Consider the following 19,001-nt stretch of genomic DNA (forward strand, 5'->3'; position numbering starts at 1 on the left):
CGCACTCTAATACCCAAATCATTCACCTCAGTGTCCGAGTCAGACTTGGATTCTGAAGTTTTATGTTTCCATAACAAAGCCAACTGACAATAATTTAATTCTTTATAATGAATGATACTAATTAAATTCCCGACAATAATGAGAATTATCTTTGGATGTGTCCTAAAAACACTAAAAACACTAAAGAGACCTGAAAGAGCTCTGGGAAACTCTAAAAAGCTCAGGAAAACTCCAATAAGCTTTGAAAAGCTTAAATCTAATAATACCCCGTAGCACTAGGATCTACAAGCTAGGAATTTCGTTAAAGAATGATAATAACAAATCCATACAATAGTGAAGATCAACTTTGAATCTTCTCTAAAAAGCCTTGAAAACTCTAAAAAACCCTGAAAATTCTAAAAAGCCCTAAAATATCTAAAGAGCTCTGAAAAATCTAAAGACCTCTGAAAAACTCTAAAAAGCTCTGAAAAAGCTTTAAGTTAATTATATTTCGTAGCACTAGTATCTACTAGCCAAGGGACTTGTTAAATCCAACTGAATGTAACTTAATTCTTAATAATGAATGATAGTAACAAAATTCCCTATAATAATGAAGATTATCTTTGGATGTTTCCTAAAAACACTAAACAACTCTGAAAGAGCTCTAGGAAACTCTAAAAATCTCAGGAAAACTCCAATAAGCTTTGAATGATAATAACAAATCCCTATAATAGTGAAGATCAACTTTGAATGTTCTCTAAAATGCCTTAAAAACTCTAAAAAACCCTGAAACCTCTAAAAAGCCCTAAAATATATAAAGAGCTCTGAAAATCTAAAGACCTCTCAAAAACTCTAAAAAGCTCTGAAAAATCTTTAAGTTAATTATATTTCGTAGCACTAGTATTTGCTAGCCATGGGATTCGTTAAAGCCAACAGAAAGTAACTTGATTCTTTATAATGAATGATACTAACAAAATTCCCTACAATAAAGAAGATTATCTTCGGATGTTTCGTAAAAACCCTAAAAACACTAAAGACCCCTTAAAGAGCTCTGAGAAACTCAAAAAAGCTCAGGAAGATTCTAATAAGCTTTGAAAAGCTTAAATTTGATTGTTCTTTAAAAATATTTGAAAACTCTAAAAAAACCCTGAAAACTCTAAAAAGCCCTCAAATATCTAAAGAGCTCTGAAAAATCTAAAGAGCGCTGAATAACTCTAAAAGGCTCTGAAAAAACTTTAAGTTAATTATATTTCGTAGCACTAGTATGTACTAGCCAGGGGATTCGTTAAAGCCAACTGAAAATAACTTAATTATTTATAATGAATGATACTAACGAAATTCCTGACAATAATGAAGATTATCTTTGGATAGTTCCTAAAAACCCTAAAAACACTAAAGAGTGCTGAAAGAGCTCTGGGAAACTCTAAAAAGCTCAAGAAGACTCCAATAAGCTTTGAAAAGCTTAAATTAATACTCTGTAGCACTGGGATCTACAAGCTAGGATATTCGTTAAAGAATGATTATAGCAAATCCCTACAATAGTGAAGATCAACTTTGAATGTTCTCTAAAAAGCCTGAAAACTCTAAAAAAAACCCTGAAAACTCTAAAAAGCCCTAAAATATCTAAAGAGCTCTGCAAAATCTAAAGAGCTCTGAAAAACTCTAAAAAGCTTTCAGTTAATTATATTTCGTAGCACTAGTATGTACTGGCCAGGGAATTCGTTAAAGCTAACTGACAGTAATTTAATTCTTTATAATGAATGATACTAAAAAAATTCCCGACAATAATGAGGATTATCTTTGGATGTGTCCTAAAAACCCTAAAAACACTAAAGAGCTCTGAAAGAGCTCTGGGAAACTCTAAAAAGCTCAGGAAAACTCCAATAAGCTTTGAAAAGCTTAAATTTAATAATACTCCATAGCACTGGGATCTACAAGCTAGGAGATTCGTTAAAGAATGATAATAACAAATCCCTACAATAGTGACGATCAACTTTGAATCTTCTCTAAAAAGCCTTGAAAACTCTAAAAAACCCTTAAAATTCTAAGAAGCCCTAAAATATCTAAAGAGCTCTGAAAAATCTAAAGAGCTCTGAAAAACTCTAAAAAGCTCTGAAAAAGCTTTAAGTTAATTATATTTCGTAGACTAGTATCTACTAGCCAGGGGACTTGTTAAAGCCAACTGAATGTAACTTAATTCTTAATAATGAATGATAGTAACAAAATTCCCTACAATAATGAAGATTATCTTTGGATGTTTCCTAAGAACCCTAAAAATACTAAAGAACTCTGAAAGAGCTCTGGGAAACTCTAAAAAGCTCAGGAAAACTCCAATAAGCTTTGATTGATAATAACAAATCCCTACAATAGTGAAGATCAACTTTGAATGTTCTCTAAAATGCCTTAAAAACTCTAAAAAAAACCTGAAACCTCTAAAAAGCCCTAAAATATATAAAGAGCTCTGAAAACTCTAAAGAGCTCTGAAAAACTCTAAAAAGCTCTGAAAAATCTTTAAGTTAATTATTTTTCGTAGCACTAGTATTTGCTATCCATGGGATTCGTTAAAGCCAACAGAAAATAACTTGATTCTTTATAATGAATGATACTAACAAAATTCCTTACAATAAAGAAGATTATCTTTGGATGTTTCGCGAAAACCCTAAAAACACTAAAGACCCCTTAAAGAGCTCTGAGAAACTCTAAAAAGCTCAGGAAGACTCCAATAAGCTTTGAAAAGCTTAAATTTGAATGTTCTCTAAAAAGATTTGAAAACTCTAAATAACCCTGAAAACTCTAAAAAGCCCTAAAATATCTAAAGAGCTCTGAAAAATCTAAAGAGCGCTGAATAACTCTAAAAAGCTCTGAAAAAGCTTTAAGTTAATTATATTTCGTAGCACTAGTATGTACTAGCCAGGGGATTCGCTAAAGCCAACTGTAAGTAACTTAATTCTTTATAATGAATGATACTAATGAAATTCCTGACAATAATGAAGATTATCTTTGGATGTTTCCTAAAAACTCTAAAAACACTAAAGAGCCCTGAAAGAGCTCTGGGAAACTCTAAAAATCTCAGGAAGACTCCAATAAGCTTTGAAAAGCTTAAATTAATACTCTATAGCACTGGGATCTACAAGCTAGGATATTCGTTAAAGAATGATAATAACAAATACCTACAATAGTGAAGATCAACTTTGAATGTTCTCTAAAAAGCCTTGAATTATATGGTGAAGCGTAATGGTATTGCTCCAACTCATTTATTTTTTGATGATGATATTATGATCATTTGCAAGGGTAATATGATGAGTCTAACAAACTTAGTGAAGCTCCTGAGAGATTATGAACAAGCTTCTGGTCAGCGAGTTTGCTGGGAGAAGAGTAAAATATATTTTGGAGGTGGGTCTTTGAAGAGGAGACAATCTATTGTAGACTTCCTAGGCATGGGAGTGACTTATTTCCCAGATAGATATTTGGGGGTTAAGGTGATGCCTGGAATGGTGAAGTATAGCCATATTAGTAACGTGGTGGACAAACTGAAGGATCATCTTTTGGTTTACAAAGGTAAGATGCTTTCCTTTCAGGATCGTGTTGTTCTTGTTAAAACAGTCCTTTCTAGTTATGCGATTCATAACATGGCTGTGTCTAAATGGCCTGTTAAATTTGTTAACCAATGTGAACGAGTGATTCGTAATTTTCTCTGGTCGGGAGATTCAAGTTTAGCTAGAGCTTTTGTGGTTGGTTATAGCAAGATCTGCAGTCCAGTGCGGGAAGGGGGTCTTGGGCTTACTAGCCTAAGCAACATGAACAAGGCTCTGATTATGAAGTTGTGGTGGAACATTAAAGCTTCTACGAAGAAATGGGCTAGATTTCTGGAATTGAAATTCACTTGTAGGGATGGTCGGCTGAAGTTGGCTGGAGTTAAATCTTCAATTCTTCCTGGGATTCGTTGGGTGCACACGGAAGTTATGCGCAATACTAAATATTTAATTGGTGATGGTAGAGAAACTTCTCTATTTTATGATGTATGGTATGGGTCTGAATCTTTGGCAGATGTTTTGCAGCAACCTGACCTTGACAGAAATGCCAGGGTGAATGATATCATTGTGCAGGATCAATGGAGGCTGGAAGGAGTTCATATGCACGACCTTGTCAGTGCTGGTGTGAATCTGGAGAGCTTGCCAAGGAGGCACACAGGCAGTGATAGGAAGATATGGATGCCGGACCTTAAAGGTGTTTTCTCTGTTAAGTCTGCAAGGGAGATGGTGAGGATGAGGTATCCGGTGCTGGAGGAAGCGAATCTTTTATGGAAGACTGTTGTGCACCCTTCTTTGGCGGCGCAAAATTGGAAGTTTGTCAGGGGATCTTGTGCAACTTTGGATAAAGTTAAGAGCAGGTTCAAGATAGCTCTTCCGTCGAGGTGCAGTGTGTGTCAGATTGCGGAGGAGTCTTTGGAACATGTTCTTTGGAGCTGTAGTGCGGCGAATCGGGCTTGGCAATGGCTGGCAGGTATTTTTCATATTAGTCCTCATTATAACTTGCTTGCTGCTAACAAGGGAGCGAAAGGGCGTAGTAGAATGATTAAAGACCTATGGTTAGTCTCAATTTTGGTGCTGCGTTCGGAGCTGTGGTTCCAAAGGAATAAGATGGTCTATGAACAGAAGAAGCCTTGCTGGACCTTCTTCAAAAAACGTGTTTTTAACTTCATTCATGAGTACTCGGCTAGAATGACAGGATGTATGTTCAATAAGATAGAAGATCTTGAGATTCTGAAATTTTTCAGAGTTAAATGTCGTAGGGTGAAGATGGTAGAGCCTGTTGAGTGTTTTTGGCAACCTCCTAGGCACAATCAGCTTTTGCTATGCTGTGAAGGGGACACTAAAGGCAATCCAGGGGTGGCGGGTGCTGGTGTGGTGGCAAGGAATTCTGCTTGTGAAGTGGTTGGGGCGATGTGTGTTGGTCTTGGAGTTATTTCCAATTATTTGGCTGAGTTATATGGCATTCTGATTGGTTTAGAATGGGAAGTACAATGGGGATACCGGGATGTTCTAACGCGGACTGATTCATCAAGTGTCATAACATCTTTGGAAGGGGATTCTATTCCTTGGTTTGCTAAACAGAGATGGTATGATGTAAAGGGCATGTTTGATTCTATAAATTTTGTGCACACTTACCGTGAAGCCAATTTCGCTGCTGACAAAATGGCGAAGACTGGTTGCTTCTTAGATAATGGAGTGAGACTCACTTTTGTTGGTCGTCCTGATTTGTTAAAGTCAATAGAGTTCCCTTATGTTTCCTGTTTTCGTTTGAAATAGTATTTTGAGATTTTGGGGTTGCCGTGACCTCTTTTCTCATGTACTATCTTGTAAATAATTCTTTTATTTAATACAATTTTTTGACTTATCAAAAAAAAATCTAAAAAGCCTTGAAAACTCTAAAAAACCCTGAAAACTCTAAAAAGCCCAAAAATATCTAAAGAGCTCTGCAAAATCTAAAGAGCTCTGAAAAACTCTAAAAAGCTTTCGGTTAATTATATTTCGTAGCACTAGTATGTACTGGCCAAGGAATTCGTTAAAGCCAACTAACAATAATTTAATTCTCTATAATGAATGATACTAAAACAATTCCCGACAATAATGAGGATTATCTTTGGATGTGTCCTAAAAACCCAAAAAAAAACCTAAAAACCCATAAAAACACTAAAGAGCCCTGAAAGAGCTCTAGAAAAGCTTTGTAAAGCTTAAATTTAATAATACCCCATAGCACTGGGATCTACAAGCTAGGAAATTCGTTAAAGAATGATAATAACAAATCCATACAATAGTGAAGATCAACTTTGAATCTTCTTTAAAAAGCCTTGAAAACTCTAAAAAACCCTATAAATTCTAAAAAGCCCTAAAATATCTAAAGAGCTCTGAAAAATCTAAAGAGCTCTGAAAAACTCTAAAAAGCTCTGAAAAATCTTTAAGTTAATTATATTTCGTAGCACTAGTATTTGCTAGCCATTGGATTCATTAAAGCCAACAGAAAGTAACTTGATTCTTTATAATGAATGATACTAAAAAAATTCCCTACAATAAAGAAGATTATCTTTGGATGTTTCGTGAAAACCCTAAAAACACTAAAGACCCCTTAAAGAGCTCTGAGAAACTCTAAAAAGCTCAGGAAGACTCCAATAAGCTTTGAAAAGCTTAAATTTGAATGTTCTCTAAAAAGATTTGAAAACTCTAAAAAACCCTGAAAACTCTAAAAAGCCCTAAAATATCTAAAGAGCTCTGAAAAATCTAAAGAGCGCTGAATAACTCTAAAAAGCTCTGAAAAAGCTTTAAGTTAATTATATTTCGTAGCACTAGTATGTACTAGCCAGGGGATTCGTTAAAGTCAACTGAAAGTAACTTAATTCTTTATAATGAATGATACTAACGAAATTCCTGACAATAATGAAGATTATCTTTGGATGTTTCCTAAAAACCCTAAAAACACTAAAGAGCCCTGAAAGAGCTCTGGGAAACTCTAAAAAGCTCAGGAAGACTCCAATAAGCTTTGAAAAGATTAAATTAATACTCCGTATCATTGGGATCTACAAGCTAGGAGATTCGTTAAAGAATGATAATAACAAATCCCTACAATAGTGAAGATCAACTTTGAATGTTCTCTAAAAAGCCTTGAAAACTCTACAAAACCCTGAAAACTCTAAAAAGCCCTAAAATATCTAAAGAGCGCTGCAAAATCGAGAGGCCTCTGAAAAACTCTAAAAAGATTTCAGTTAATTATATTTCGTAGCACTAGTATGTACTCGCCAGGGAATTCGTTAAAGCCAACTGACAGTAATTTAATTCTTTATAATGAATGATACTAAAAAAATTCCCGACAATAATGAGGATTATCTTTGGATGTGTCCTAAAAACCCTTAAAACACTAAAGAGCCCTGAAAGAGCTCTGGGAAACTCTAAAAAGCTCAGGAAAACTCCAATAAGCTTTGAAAGGCTTAAATTTAATAATACCCCGTAGCACTGGGATCTACAAGCTAGGAAATTCGTTAAAGAGTGATAATAACAAATCCATATAATAGTGAAGATCAACTTTGAATCTTCTCTAAAAAGCCTTGAAAACTCTAAAAAACCCTGAAAATTCTAAAAAGCCCTAAAATTTCGAAAGAGCTATGAAAAATCTAAAGAGCTCTGAAAAACTCTAAAAAGCTCTGAAAAAGCTTTAAGTTAATTATATTTCTTAGCACTAGTATCTACTAGCCAGGGGACTTGTTAAAGCCAACTGAATGTAACTTAATTCTTAATAATGAATGATAGTAACAAAATTCCCTATAATAATGAAGGTTATCTTTGGATGTTTCCTAAAAACCCTAAAAACACTAAAGAACTCTGAAAGAGCTCTGGGAAACTCTAAAAAGCTCACGAAAACTCCAATAAGCTTTGAATGATAACAACAAATCCCTACAATAGTGAAGATCAACTTTGAATGTTCTCTAAAATGCCATAAAAACTCTAAAAAATCCTGAAACCTATAAAAAGCCCTAAAATATATAAAGAGCTCTGAAAACTCTAAAGAACTCTTAAAAACTCTAAAAAGCTCTAAAATATCATTAAGTTAATTATATTTCGTAGCACTAGTATTTGCTATCCAAGGGATTCGTTAAAGCCAACTGAAAGTAACTTAATTCTTCATAATGAATGATACTAACGAAATTCCTGACAATAATGAAGATTATCTTTGGATGTTTCCTAAAAACCCTAAAAACACTAAAGAGCCCCGAAAGAGCTCTGGAAAACTCTAAAAAGCTCAGGAAGACTCCAATATGCTTTGAAAAGCTTAAATTAATACTCCGTAGCACTGGGATATACAAGCTAGGAGATTCCTTAAAGAATGATAATTACAAATCCCTACAATAGTGAAGATCAACTTTGAATCTTCTCTAAAAAGCCTTGAAAACTCTAAAAAACCCTGAAAACTCCAAAAAGCCCTGAAATATCTAAAGAGCTCTGAAAAATATAAAGAGCTCTGAAAAACTCTAAAAAGCTCTGAAAAAGCTTTTAGTTAATTATATTTCGTAGCACTAGTATGTACTAGCCATGGGATTCGTTAAAGCCAACTGAAAGTAACTTAATTCTTTATAATGAATGATACTAACAAAATTCCCTAAAATAATGAAGATTATCTTTGGATATCTCCAAAAAACCCTAAAAACACTAAAGAGCCCTAAAAGAGCTCTAAGAAATTCTAAAAAGCTCAGGAAAACTCCAATAAGCTTTGAAAAGATTAAATTTAATAATACTCCGTAGCACTGGGATCTACAAGATAAGAGATTCGTTAATGAATGATAATAACAAATCCCTACAATAGTGAAGATCAACTTTGAATGTTCTCTAAAAAGCCTTGAAAACTCTGAAAAACCTTGAAAACTCTAAAAAGCCCTAAAATATCTAAAGAGCTCTGAAAAATCTAAAGAGCTCTGAAAAACTCTAAAAAGCTCTGAAAAAACTTTAAGTTAATTATATTTCGTAGCACTAGTATGTACTAGCCATGGGATTCGTTAAAGCCAACTAAAAGTAATTTAATTCTTTATAATGAAAGATACTAACAAAATTTCCCTACAATAATGAAGATTATCTTTAGATGTTTCCTAAAAATCCTAAAAACACTAAAGAGCCCTGAATTTTTTTTGCTAAGTCCAATAGTTTATTAAGCAAAAAAACGTAATAGTCCTCTATAATATTTTTTGACTTTTTTCTCTCTCCTAAAAATTCTTGCGATTTTGCTTGGTTTTTTTTAGGGTTTTTTTTCACGTTTCTCCCTTGTTTTGATCATCTTTGGATGGTTGGCAATGGGATAAAAGCATGTTCTGGTTCCAAATGATACGTCTCAAATGCCTGCATCCTTTGCAGACATGGTTAAGGGTAAAAATACCCTAAACGCTGCTGAAAAGAAACTTCATATTTCCACTTCCGTGGATGTAAGTTCTCTGCCTAATCCTACCACAAAGGATGGAAAACCTGCTGTTGAAATACCTCGTGATTTCTTCATGGAGGGCTGCGAGATTTGGCGATTTAGTCTTATTGGTCGCATTGTTTTTAAGGGATCTGATTTTAATGATGTTAAAACCTCCCTTGAACAACAATGGATGCTAGGTCAGGGTAGGGTTGATTCTGGTATGTTTCCAGTTAATGCGAACTTGCTAGAACATGTTGGTAGAAGGATGAAGGCCATAAGGAATGGCGTGAAGTTCATCACAAGAAGAATGGTGGAAAAGTGGTGTGGTTTTTCAGCATGTTGCTCTAACAGCTGAAAACTATACTTCTCCTACACCACGGGTTAATGAGCTTTTCTCCGAGAGTTTTTTACATCAGAATAAATTTGGTGCTCTTGATAGGGAATTAGGTCTTGCTAATGACAGTAATGTAATGCTAGAAACTGAAGTTGAAACGGAAATAGAGAATGACAGGGAGGATGTGGATGCAGATTTTTTCGATAAGTGGGAAGCTAAAACAGTGGCTAGGTTGGCTGAGCGAAAATATCAGGGGGATCGTAGCTTGGTTTTCGAGACTAAGGTTTCCGAGTTCAATGATTCACCTGTGTCTACAGCGCAAGTGGCTCAGGAAATTGCTGAGTCCGGTTTGGATTTGGTGAATGGTGGTGAAGATATTAGGACTGTGGGTCCAAGCTTGGATGGGTCTGATGATATGGGAATTTCAGAACAGAATGGGCCTGATGTTGCATTCCGTGAAAGTACCAGCGTGAAGCCTATATCAAGTGCTAATAATTATTTTCAGTTAACAAAAGAGGAGCATGAGGTTCTTTTTACAATTACGAAGTTCGATATTCAACAAAAGTTTTTAAACGACTTATCTTTTCGAAAGGAGTATTGCAAGGAATGCTCGAAATGGGAAAGAGAGGGTCCAGATTTGAAGATAAATCAGAAGCATTCCGGGATCGTTTGGATACTCTAAAAGAAGAATGAGACGTAGATAACTCCTCTTTTCTTTAAGTCCCCTCGGGGACATCTGATAAAATTGGAACGATACAGAGAAGATTAGCATGGTCCCTGCGCAAGGATGACACGCACAAATCGAGAAATGGTCCAAATTTAAGGTGGGAGTGAAGGGGTCCAAGAGCATAGCTCAGTGGTATCCCATAAACTCCAGTAAGGAGGAAGTCAGGGGTTCAATCCCCGCCGCCCAGTTGTTAAAAAGGTCTTGTTTTATACTAACATCCATGCGAATTTTTCTCTCCAAAAAATTGGCGAATTTTTTTTTTAGGGTTTCCAACTTTCATCAACGTTTTTCCTTCATTCTAGATCATCTTTGGTGATTTAGGATGGGGGAAAACTCTGATTCAAACGTGAATAATCATGGGAACAATAAGGTATCTTTTGCTACTTTGGTTAAGGGTAAAAAACCCTATATGTTAACAGATTCAGATTTCTTATCTCTCCCTGAGGCATCAACATATTTGGAAGAACCATCTTTGGTTTTGCCAAATAATCTTCTTCAAGAGGGACGTGATATATTTCAGTTCAGTGTCATTGGGAGATTGAACTTTAAGGGCTTAAAACTTGCTGATGTTCAAAAGAGTTTGGAGGAACAATGGGGTTTCGGTGCTGGAAGATGTAAGTTAGTTCCAATGACAAAAGGGTTTTTTATCATAAAGTTAACTTCATCAGATGACAAGGAACGTGTATGGCATGGTGATACTTGGGTTATACAGAATCAACAGCTTAGGGTTTTTAATTTTTACCCAAATTTTGATCCAGAAAGACAGCAAACTTCAAGAGCTTCAGTTTGGGTAAGTTTCCCTGGTTTGTACATTGAGTTATGGACTAAGAAAATTCTTCTTTCCATTGCTAAAATTATTGGAAAACCGATTGCTATTGATCAAAAGACATTGGATCATGATGTTGGAAACTATGCTGCGGTTCTGATTGATATTGACTTTCCTAAGTTGATTCCTAAAAGAATTCGCTTGAATGCAAATGGAAAAGAGTTCTGGCAGTATATTGAAATTCAAGACTTAGAGAATGTCAAATTCTGCACTCATTGTAAGTTTATGGGATACAAATTTGAGAATTGCCTTGCTGCAAAGAAAATTTTGGGAGGTTCTAATGCTGTAAAGAAGTCACCTACTGTGACCATTAAGAATGACAAAGAAGGAAAATCAATCAAATATGTTTGGAAAAAAGTTGGTGAAGCTTCCCATGCAGGCCATGCAATTAATGTCAATAATGTGAAGGCTGGTAAGGAGAGTATAAATTCAGTTCATGAGGTTGTTGTTTCTGATGATATTGAGAAGTCTGGGAACGTGATTATGGAATCAATTCATGAGAAGTCTGATGATAAACAACTAGAAGAGCAGCTCGAAAAAGCTTTTAATGAGTATCGTGAAGCGCAGATTAAGTTGATGAGATAAAAACAATATTTCAGCCAAAAAAGATCTTGCTTTACGTGATAATTCTGTCCATATTGACAATGCAGATATTAGACAAGGGAAGTTCGTGCAAACTAGGGAAGCTCAGCAAGAGTCCGTGCAAACTAGGGAAGCTCAGCAAGAGTCCGTGCAAATTCAGTCCGTGCAAACTTCTAAAGCCCAGCAAGAGTCCGTGTCTAAAAAGAATTTGGAAGATATTCCAAATATTCAGTCTGGGACCAAGTATGATTCTGAAAATCCAACGCCAATTTCAGTTACGGAAATTACTTCAAATTCCGTGTCCAAGCAAAATCTTACTAATCCAGGGAAACCTAAAGAGGATTGGAAAATAGTTATGGGTAAGAACTCCCCTAATAAAGGTACATCTTTTAAATTTAAATATTTTGAAACTCCTTTTGTGGATGAGCTTTTTCAAACTGAACTTGTGGTGAATAACAAGTATGGTGCCCTAGAATCTGAGTTAGGCCTTGCTAATGATTCTAGTGAGGTTTTGGTGGAGGAGGAACAAGATGATTCTAGTGACTCGGACAATAGTATGGGTTCGAAAGATTGGGGTGAAGTTGATGCAGATATTCTAGCCAGGAAGCAAGCTAGAAAAGTGGCCAATCAAGCTGCCAAGATCATGGCTATGAATTCAAAGTATAATGAGGGCAGTCCAAGCCGTGAGCATAACAAGGATATTCAAGCAGGGTTGGAGGAAAATGTTTTTGATATGGGTAATATTTTGTCTAGGGAGGAATTAGAGGAAGCAAGTACTATTCAGATTGATGAAGTGCGTGCTAAATTCATTAGAGATCCAGCCTTTAGACAAGATTATTTCAAGGAAAAAAAGGAGAAAATGGATAGAATGTCAACTAAGAAGACAGCTCAATCTCCCATTAAGCTTGTTCCAGGTGGAAATTATGCTTTAGAGGAAAATGAAGAGGATTATGGCTATGATGATTATGAAGATGATACAAGGAGCCCTATGATTTAACTCAAATAATTGATGATCTCATCCCAAGAAGAAGAATTTTAGAGTTGGAAGACGAAAACGTTTTTAATTTCCTATTTATCTTCTTTATGCTAATTTTTTAATGTTTAGGAGCTTATTTTATGAGTTTTTAGAGCTTTTTTCCCCTTTGGTTTATGGGGGTGGGGAGGTCTAGAACCTCCCATTTTGTAATTCTTGTAATTACGTTTTTTTGCTTTAATAAACCATTTTGACCTAGCAAAAAAAAAAAAGGATACTCTAAAATCTCAAAGGGAGGTTTCTCTCCTAGCTCATGCGATGTTGGAAGGAAGAACGGATTTTGAAGGGAATATTTTGGATTGTTTCTCCGGTTACTCAAACTCCAATCAAGTTTGTCCCTGGTAATTGTGCTTCGCATGAAGATGAAGAGGGAGAATTTTATGAGTTGAAGACTTGGACACCATTTTATCCAAGGGTAAAGTGTGCAAAGTCGGCAACCAAAGAAGAAGAATGAGACGTAGATAACTCCTCTTTTGTTTTTTAGTTATTTTTAAGAGTCTCGTAAGGTTCTTTTTTGTTATTTTTTTACCCTTTTGGTTTATAGGGGTGGGAGGCCTTTGAGCCTACCTTGTAATTACGTTTTTTGCTTTAATAAACTATTGGACTTAGCAAAAAAAAAACACGTAATTACAAGAATTACAAGCAGAGGACACAAGGCCCCCTACCCCCAAAAACCAAAAGGGTAAAATAAATAACTTCTAAAAACTGAAGAATAATAAACAGAGAAAAAGGAAAAAGAAGACTAAACTTTTAAATTCCTTAACGCTCTAAAACACCAAGAATCCAACAAACACTTCTCTCAAAAATGAGATTAAGTATTTTTACCTCCTTTAGTTTTCTTCTTTGGAGTCTTTATTCTTATAGCTTGATCTTGCGTTTCCTTGATAAACTCTTTTCGAAAAAATAAATCCTTCAAAAACTTTTGTTGGATATCAAATTTTGTAATTGTAAAAAAATATCATGTTCTTCTTTTGTTAACTGAGTAGCACTCACCTTGGTCTGGGTATGCAAGCCCGACTTTGAATCCGAGCAAAAAGAGTCCTTGTTGGTTTCAAATTCTTCACGTCCAAAGTATAAGTGCGTTTGGATTTCCGTGTTTTCCTTGGACTGTAACACACTAAATTTGTTCGGAGATAAAACTCCTCTAGCATTAACTTTCGCCTGTGTAGTTCTTTTCAAATCCTCACGAATCTTCTTTAAATTAGCTAAATCTTCTTCCATTTTTTTTCCAAGCTCCAAAACAATACGCTCTTCAGCACTTAATTCAACACCTTGTTCCACTTGAGCTTTGAGCTGTGCAAGAAGTTCAAGGTTTTCCGAACTGAATTCAAATTGCTGCTTACCATTGTGTTGAGCGTCATCTGCTAGTGTATAGTCTTCATCAATTAACTGAGAAAACGCACCCCCATGATGACCATGCACAACATCAGCTTGCTACACAGTGACTGGAGCTTTCTTTCCTTTTTTCTTATGCTCAGCTTCCTGCCATTCAGTGTTACTATTAGGAACATTACTGCCCCCAACAGTAGTCCCATTTACTTGCGTGTTCAGACAATGAGCTGCACTCTGAACCTGCTCGTTATCCCCAACTGAACCTTGAGAATCCCCATGTTGTATAGTACTGTTAGTACCATTCTTCTTTGGCTTCCATTCCGAAATAATTAAACCACTCGCATTCTTTTCAACAATGTTCTGCCGAGCATTCCCTTGTTGTTTGCTCACGTTATTTTGCTTCTTTCTGCATTCTCCATCATTATGCCCAATGATTTTACAATGAGTACAGAATTTTGGTTTCTTACAAATATCAATTGGCTGCCAAAAATTTAAACCTCCGACTGTGACATGAATGCCATTAGTATCTAGCTTATCAAAATTGATATCAATAAGAACTGAAGAATAATACCCATATTAATGCGCTAAAGTACGCTTATCCACCACAATAGGAGTCCCCAAAGATTTTGCCATAGATAACAGCGTCTTCTCCAACCAAAACTCCATTGGCAAGCCTGGAAACTTAACCCACACGGAAGCATGGGATGTTTTTTGTCTTTGAGGATCAAAACTAGGGTACCATTCCAAAAGACTAAGCTTTTGATGTTCAACAATCCATGCTTCAGCATCAAACAACTTATCCTTATCTTCCTGCGATTTCAATTTGATAATAAAAAATCCACGAACCATAGGAATGAAGTGGACACGCCCATCACCAAGATGCCATTGAGATTCAAAGGTTTTCTTCACATCAATGAAATTAAGATCGTTAAAATCTAGTCCCCCAATGAGACTAAACTTCCATATTTCACAACCCTCTTTATAAAAATCTTCAGGAATTATCACCGATGGCTTACCCTCTTTAACAGTAGGGTTTGGAAGCGAGCTTAGGTCATAAGAGGTTGTTGGTAGCGTTTTCTTCCCAACAAGTTTCTCAGAATACGTAAGAGGTTTTGCATGGGACGGATCAGATTGACCCCCCATCACGAAACCCAAAAGAGAATCAAGAAAAAATTAAAAAATACTATTTGCAAAAAAAACCTTAAAATTTTCTCAAAAAATAAAGAGCCCTGAAAGAGCACTGAGAAACTCTAAAAAGCTCAGGAAGACTCCGATAAGCTTTGAAAAGCTTAAATTTAATAATACTCCGTAGCACTGGGATCTACAAGCTAGGAGTTTCGTTAAAGAATGATAATAAAAAATCCCTACAATAGTGAAGATCAACTTTGAATGTTCTCTAAAAAGCCTTGAAAACTCTAAAAAACCCTTAAAACTCTAAAAAGCCCTAAAATATCTAAAGAGCGCTGAAAAACTCTAAAAAGCTCTGAAAAAGCTTTAAGTTAATTATATTTCGTAGCACTAGTATATACTATTCAGGGGACTCGTAAAAGCCAACTGAAAGTAACTTAATTCTTTATAATGAATGATACTAACAAAATTCCCTACAATAATGAAGATTATCTTTGGATGTTTCCTAAAAACCCTAAAAACACTAAAGAGCCTTGAAAGAGCTCTGAGAAACTCCAAAAAGCTCAGGAAGACTCCAAAAAGCTTTGAAAAACTTAAATTTAATAATACTCCGTAGCACTGGGATCTACAAGCTAGGATATTCGATAAAGAATGATAATAAAAAATCCCTCCAATGGTGAAGATCAACTTTGAATGTTCTCTTAAAAGCGTTGAAAACTGTAAAAAACCCTGAAAACTCTAAAAAGCCCTAAAATATTAAAAAAGCTCTGAAAAATCTAAAGAGCTCTGAAAACTAAAAAGCTCTGAAAAACTCTAAAAAGCTCTCAAAAAGCTTTAAGTTAATTATATTTCATAGCACTAGTATCTACTATCCAGGGGATTCGTTAAAGCCAACTGAAAGTAACTTAATTCTTTATAATGAATGATACTAACAAAATACCCTACAATAATGAAGATTATCTTTGGATGTTTCTTAAAAACCTAAAAACACTAAAGAGACCTGAAAGAGCTGTGAGAAACTCTAAAAAGACTCCAATAAGCTTTGAAAAGCTTAAATTTAATAATACTCCGTAGCACTGGGATCTACAAGCTAGGAGATTCGTTAAAAAATGATAATAACAAATCCCTATAATAGTGAATATCAACTTTGAATGTTCTCTAAAAAGCCTTGAAAACTTAAATTTAATAATACTCCGTAGCACTGGGATCTACAAGCTAGGAGATTCGATAAAGAATGATAATAACAAATCCCTCCAATAGTGAAGATAAACTTTGAATGTTCTCTAATAAGCGTTGAAAAGTTTAAAAAGCCCTGAAAACTATAAAAAGCCCTAAAATATCTAAAGAGATCTGAAAAACTCTAAAAAGCTCTGAAAAAGCTTTTAAGTTAATTATATTTCGTAGCACTAGTATGTACTAGCTAGGGGATTCGTTAAAGCCAACTGAAAGTAACTTAATTCTTTATAATGAATAATACTAACAAAATTCCCGACAACAATGAAGATTATCTTTGGATGTTTCCTAAAAACCCTAAAAACACTAAAGAGCCCTGAAAGAGCTCTGGGAAACTCTAAAAAGCTCAGGAAAACTCCAATAAGCTTTGAAAAGCTTAAATTGAATAATACTCCATAGCACTGGGATCTACAAGCTAGGATATCCGTTAAAGAATGATAATAACAAATCCCTACAATAGTGAAGATCAACTTTGAATGTTCTCTAAAAAGCCTTGAAAACTCTAAAAAATCCTGAAAACTCTAAAAAGCCCTAAGATATCAAAAGAGCTCTGAAAAGTCTAAAAATCTCTGAAAAATTCTAAAAAGCTCTGAAAAAGCTTTAAGTTGATTATATTTCATAGCACTAGTATTTACTAGCCATGGGATTCGTTAAAGCCAACTGAAAGTAACTTAATTCTTTATAATGAATGATACTAACAAAATTCCCTACAATAATGAAGATTATCTTTGGATGTTTCCTAAAAACCCTAAAAACACTAAAGAGCCCTGAAAGAGCTCTGAGAAACTCTAAAAAGCTCAGGAAGACCCCAATAAGCCTTGAAAAGCTTAAATTTAATAATACTCCGTAGCACTGGGATCTACAAGATAAGAGATTCGTTAAAGAATGATAATAACAAATCCCTACAATAGTGAAGATCAACTTTGAATGTTCTCTAAAAAGTCTTGAAAACTCTAAAAAACCCTGAAAATTCTAGAAAGCCTTAAAATATCTAAAGAGCTCTTAAATTTATTTTTTTGGTAAATCCAAAATGTATTAGAAAATAACCAAAATTACAAAGCAAAATGATTAGTAAGAAAAGAGGTCACAGAAACCCCAAAAACTTACTACTCATTTGAAACTAAAATAAGATACATGTGGAAGTTCAATTGAACTTAAGAAATCAGGACGCCCCATAAACTGTGTGATCTCTCTATTAGGTAGACTACAACCTCTTTTAGCCATATTTTCCGCATCAAAGTTAGCCTCCCTATATGTGTGTTCAAATCTTATAACCTCATATTGAGAGGAAACTGCACTCCAACGATGTCTAAAGAACCACAGAATAGTAGAAAATGAAAAAGCCGTGACTGCACTCATCGAGTCAGAACGGATACAAATCTTCACATAACCCCATTGTCTAGCCCATTCCAAACCTGAAATAATACCCAGAAGCTCGGACAGATAATTAGTAGTGCTACCCAAACCTGCACTAATAACACCAATAACATTTGCATCATGATCTCGTGTAACAACACCATCTCCGGAAATCCCTGGATTCCCACGAACAGCTCCATCGCAGCACAATAACAGTTCGTCTATAGCTGGATGAATCCACCTGCATTCAACCGGCATTGTCATCTTAACCCTCCTGTGCGCCACCTTGAAGAAATTCAGCACCAATAGTCCTCAACGGTATTAAACATGAAGCCCTTAAGTCTTCTCGAATAATCCTGGACTTGGTTGAACACGCTCTTCTAAAAAAAGCTCCATCAAACTTTCTTATTCTCATAAACAAACAGGTTTCTCGTATGCCACAGCTCAGACCTAACCACAAGATTTGCAAGAAGCCATAGCTCCTTGATCATACCACTCTTCCCACGAGCAGCTTTATACGCTGTTGACAGATTCACGTTTGACTGCAAACCAAAGATGTCCGACATCCAGTTCCAATCCCTCTGCACAAACCTGCAATACCCAATCAAATGCTCCAAGGATTCCTCTTTGCAATTGCACATACAACACTTATTGACTACCTGAATTTTGAAGCGACTTTTCACTTTGTCAAGATTAGCACACGCCCCCCCTTAAAATCTTCCAGTTACGCACTGTAACCCCAGCCCATTCCCATTTTGAGCGGAAGAGGTCTACTAATTCTTTGATTCTAGTTAGTAAGAGGGATCTTGAACTAAGAAATAGACCCTAGAAGCTAAAAAAGGGTATCCTGAGCAATTGCAATAATTGGGTTCATTGATATTCCAGGTATAGTAGATGCTATCACACATACAATCATACTCAATTTGATGGATAGCCTTCCTCCAAATCAAATTCGCACCCTCCATATTTTCATACCTACTACGAATCAAATTCTTGGCAGATTTAATAGAAAAATTGCCAGACTGACTTGGCTTCCAAACGTGACAATCAGCACCACTTAATGGGACTGGAAGATCATCTTCTTCAGTACCTGCAGCAAGGTGCGTATTGCGACACTCTTCACTAAGATTCAAGTTACCATTTGAAAGCATATCACTCACCAAAACAGACATGTCAAGAGTGAAATCCTCTAAAATATCCGCAACAGCCATATCACCCACCCACACGTCATAGTATAAAGATGTGCTACGACCATCACCAATCAACACCTTGGAATTATCCTCCACCAAAGAATAAACACATTTTATCCCTGGCAAAATGGAAGATTTAATGTAGTGCACCAAGTTACCATTTCTCTTAAAGAATCTAGCATGAAGGAAACATGCCCAGATTTTCTTAGTGATACGGATTTTCCACCAAAGACCCACAAGAAGAGCCTTATTCATAACACTTAATTGGGTTAAACCCAAACCACTCTCTTCATAAGGAGCACAAATTTTTTCATAAGCCACAACAAAAGATCTACTCACCG

At 35.5% G+C, this 19,001-nt stretch overlaps 1 protein-coding gene and 1 non-coding gene across 2 annotated transcripts; one reads left to right on the forward strand and one right to left on the reverse strand.

Moving 5' to 3' along the window:
- Positions 1-9,973: 9,973 nt before the first annotated feature.
- On the forward strand, positions 9,974-10,076 carry LOC113276943. The gene has a single exon (XR_003324727.1). It is a non-coding gene; the product is annotated as a U6 spliceosomal RNA (small nuclear RNA).
- A 2,981-nt stretch (positions 10,077-13,057) lies between these two features.
- LOC113272828 lies at positions 13,058-14,896 on the reverse strand. The gene is made up of 4 exons (XM_026522624.1): positions 14,347-14,896; positions 13,868-14,256; positions 13,415-13,810; positions 13,058-13,126 (listed from the first exon to the last, which is right to left on the reverse strand). Exons 1-4 carry the CDS (start codon positions 14,894-14,896, stop codon positions 13,058-13,060), a joined length of 1,404 nt encoding a protein of 467 aa, XP_026378409.1.
- Between the last annotated feature and the right edge of the window lie 4,105 nt (positions 14,897-19,001).

Source organism: Papaver somniferum, chromosome 4, assembly GCF_003573695.1.
Source record: "Papaver somniferum cultivar HN1 chromosome 4, ASM357369v1, whole genome shotgun sequence".
Taxonomy (NCBI): domain Eukaryota; kingdom Viridiplantae; phylum Streptophyta; class Magnoliopsida; order Ranunculales; family Papaveraceae; genus Papaver; species Papaver somniferum.

Coding starts and splice junctions, on each gene's coding strand:
- LOC113272828 (XM_026522624.1), bottom strand. CDS start 14,896: ATGGGGGGTCAATCTGATCCGTCCCATGCAAAACCTCTTACGTATTCT. Junction 13,811..13,867: donor AAAAAGGAAAGAAAGCTCCA/GTCACTGTGTAG, acceptor GCGTTTTCTCAG/TTAATTGATGAAGACTATAC. Junction 13,127..13,414: donor GCTTGCATACCCAGACCAAG/GTGAGTGCTACT, acceptor ATTATTCTTCAG/TTTTTAGAAGTTATTTATTT.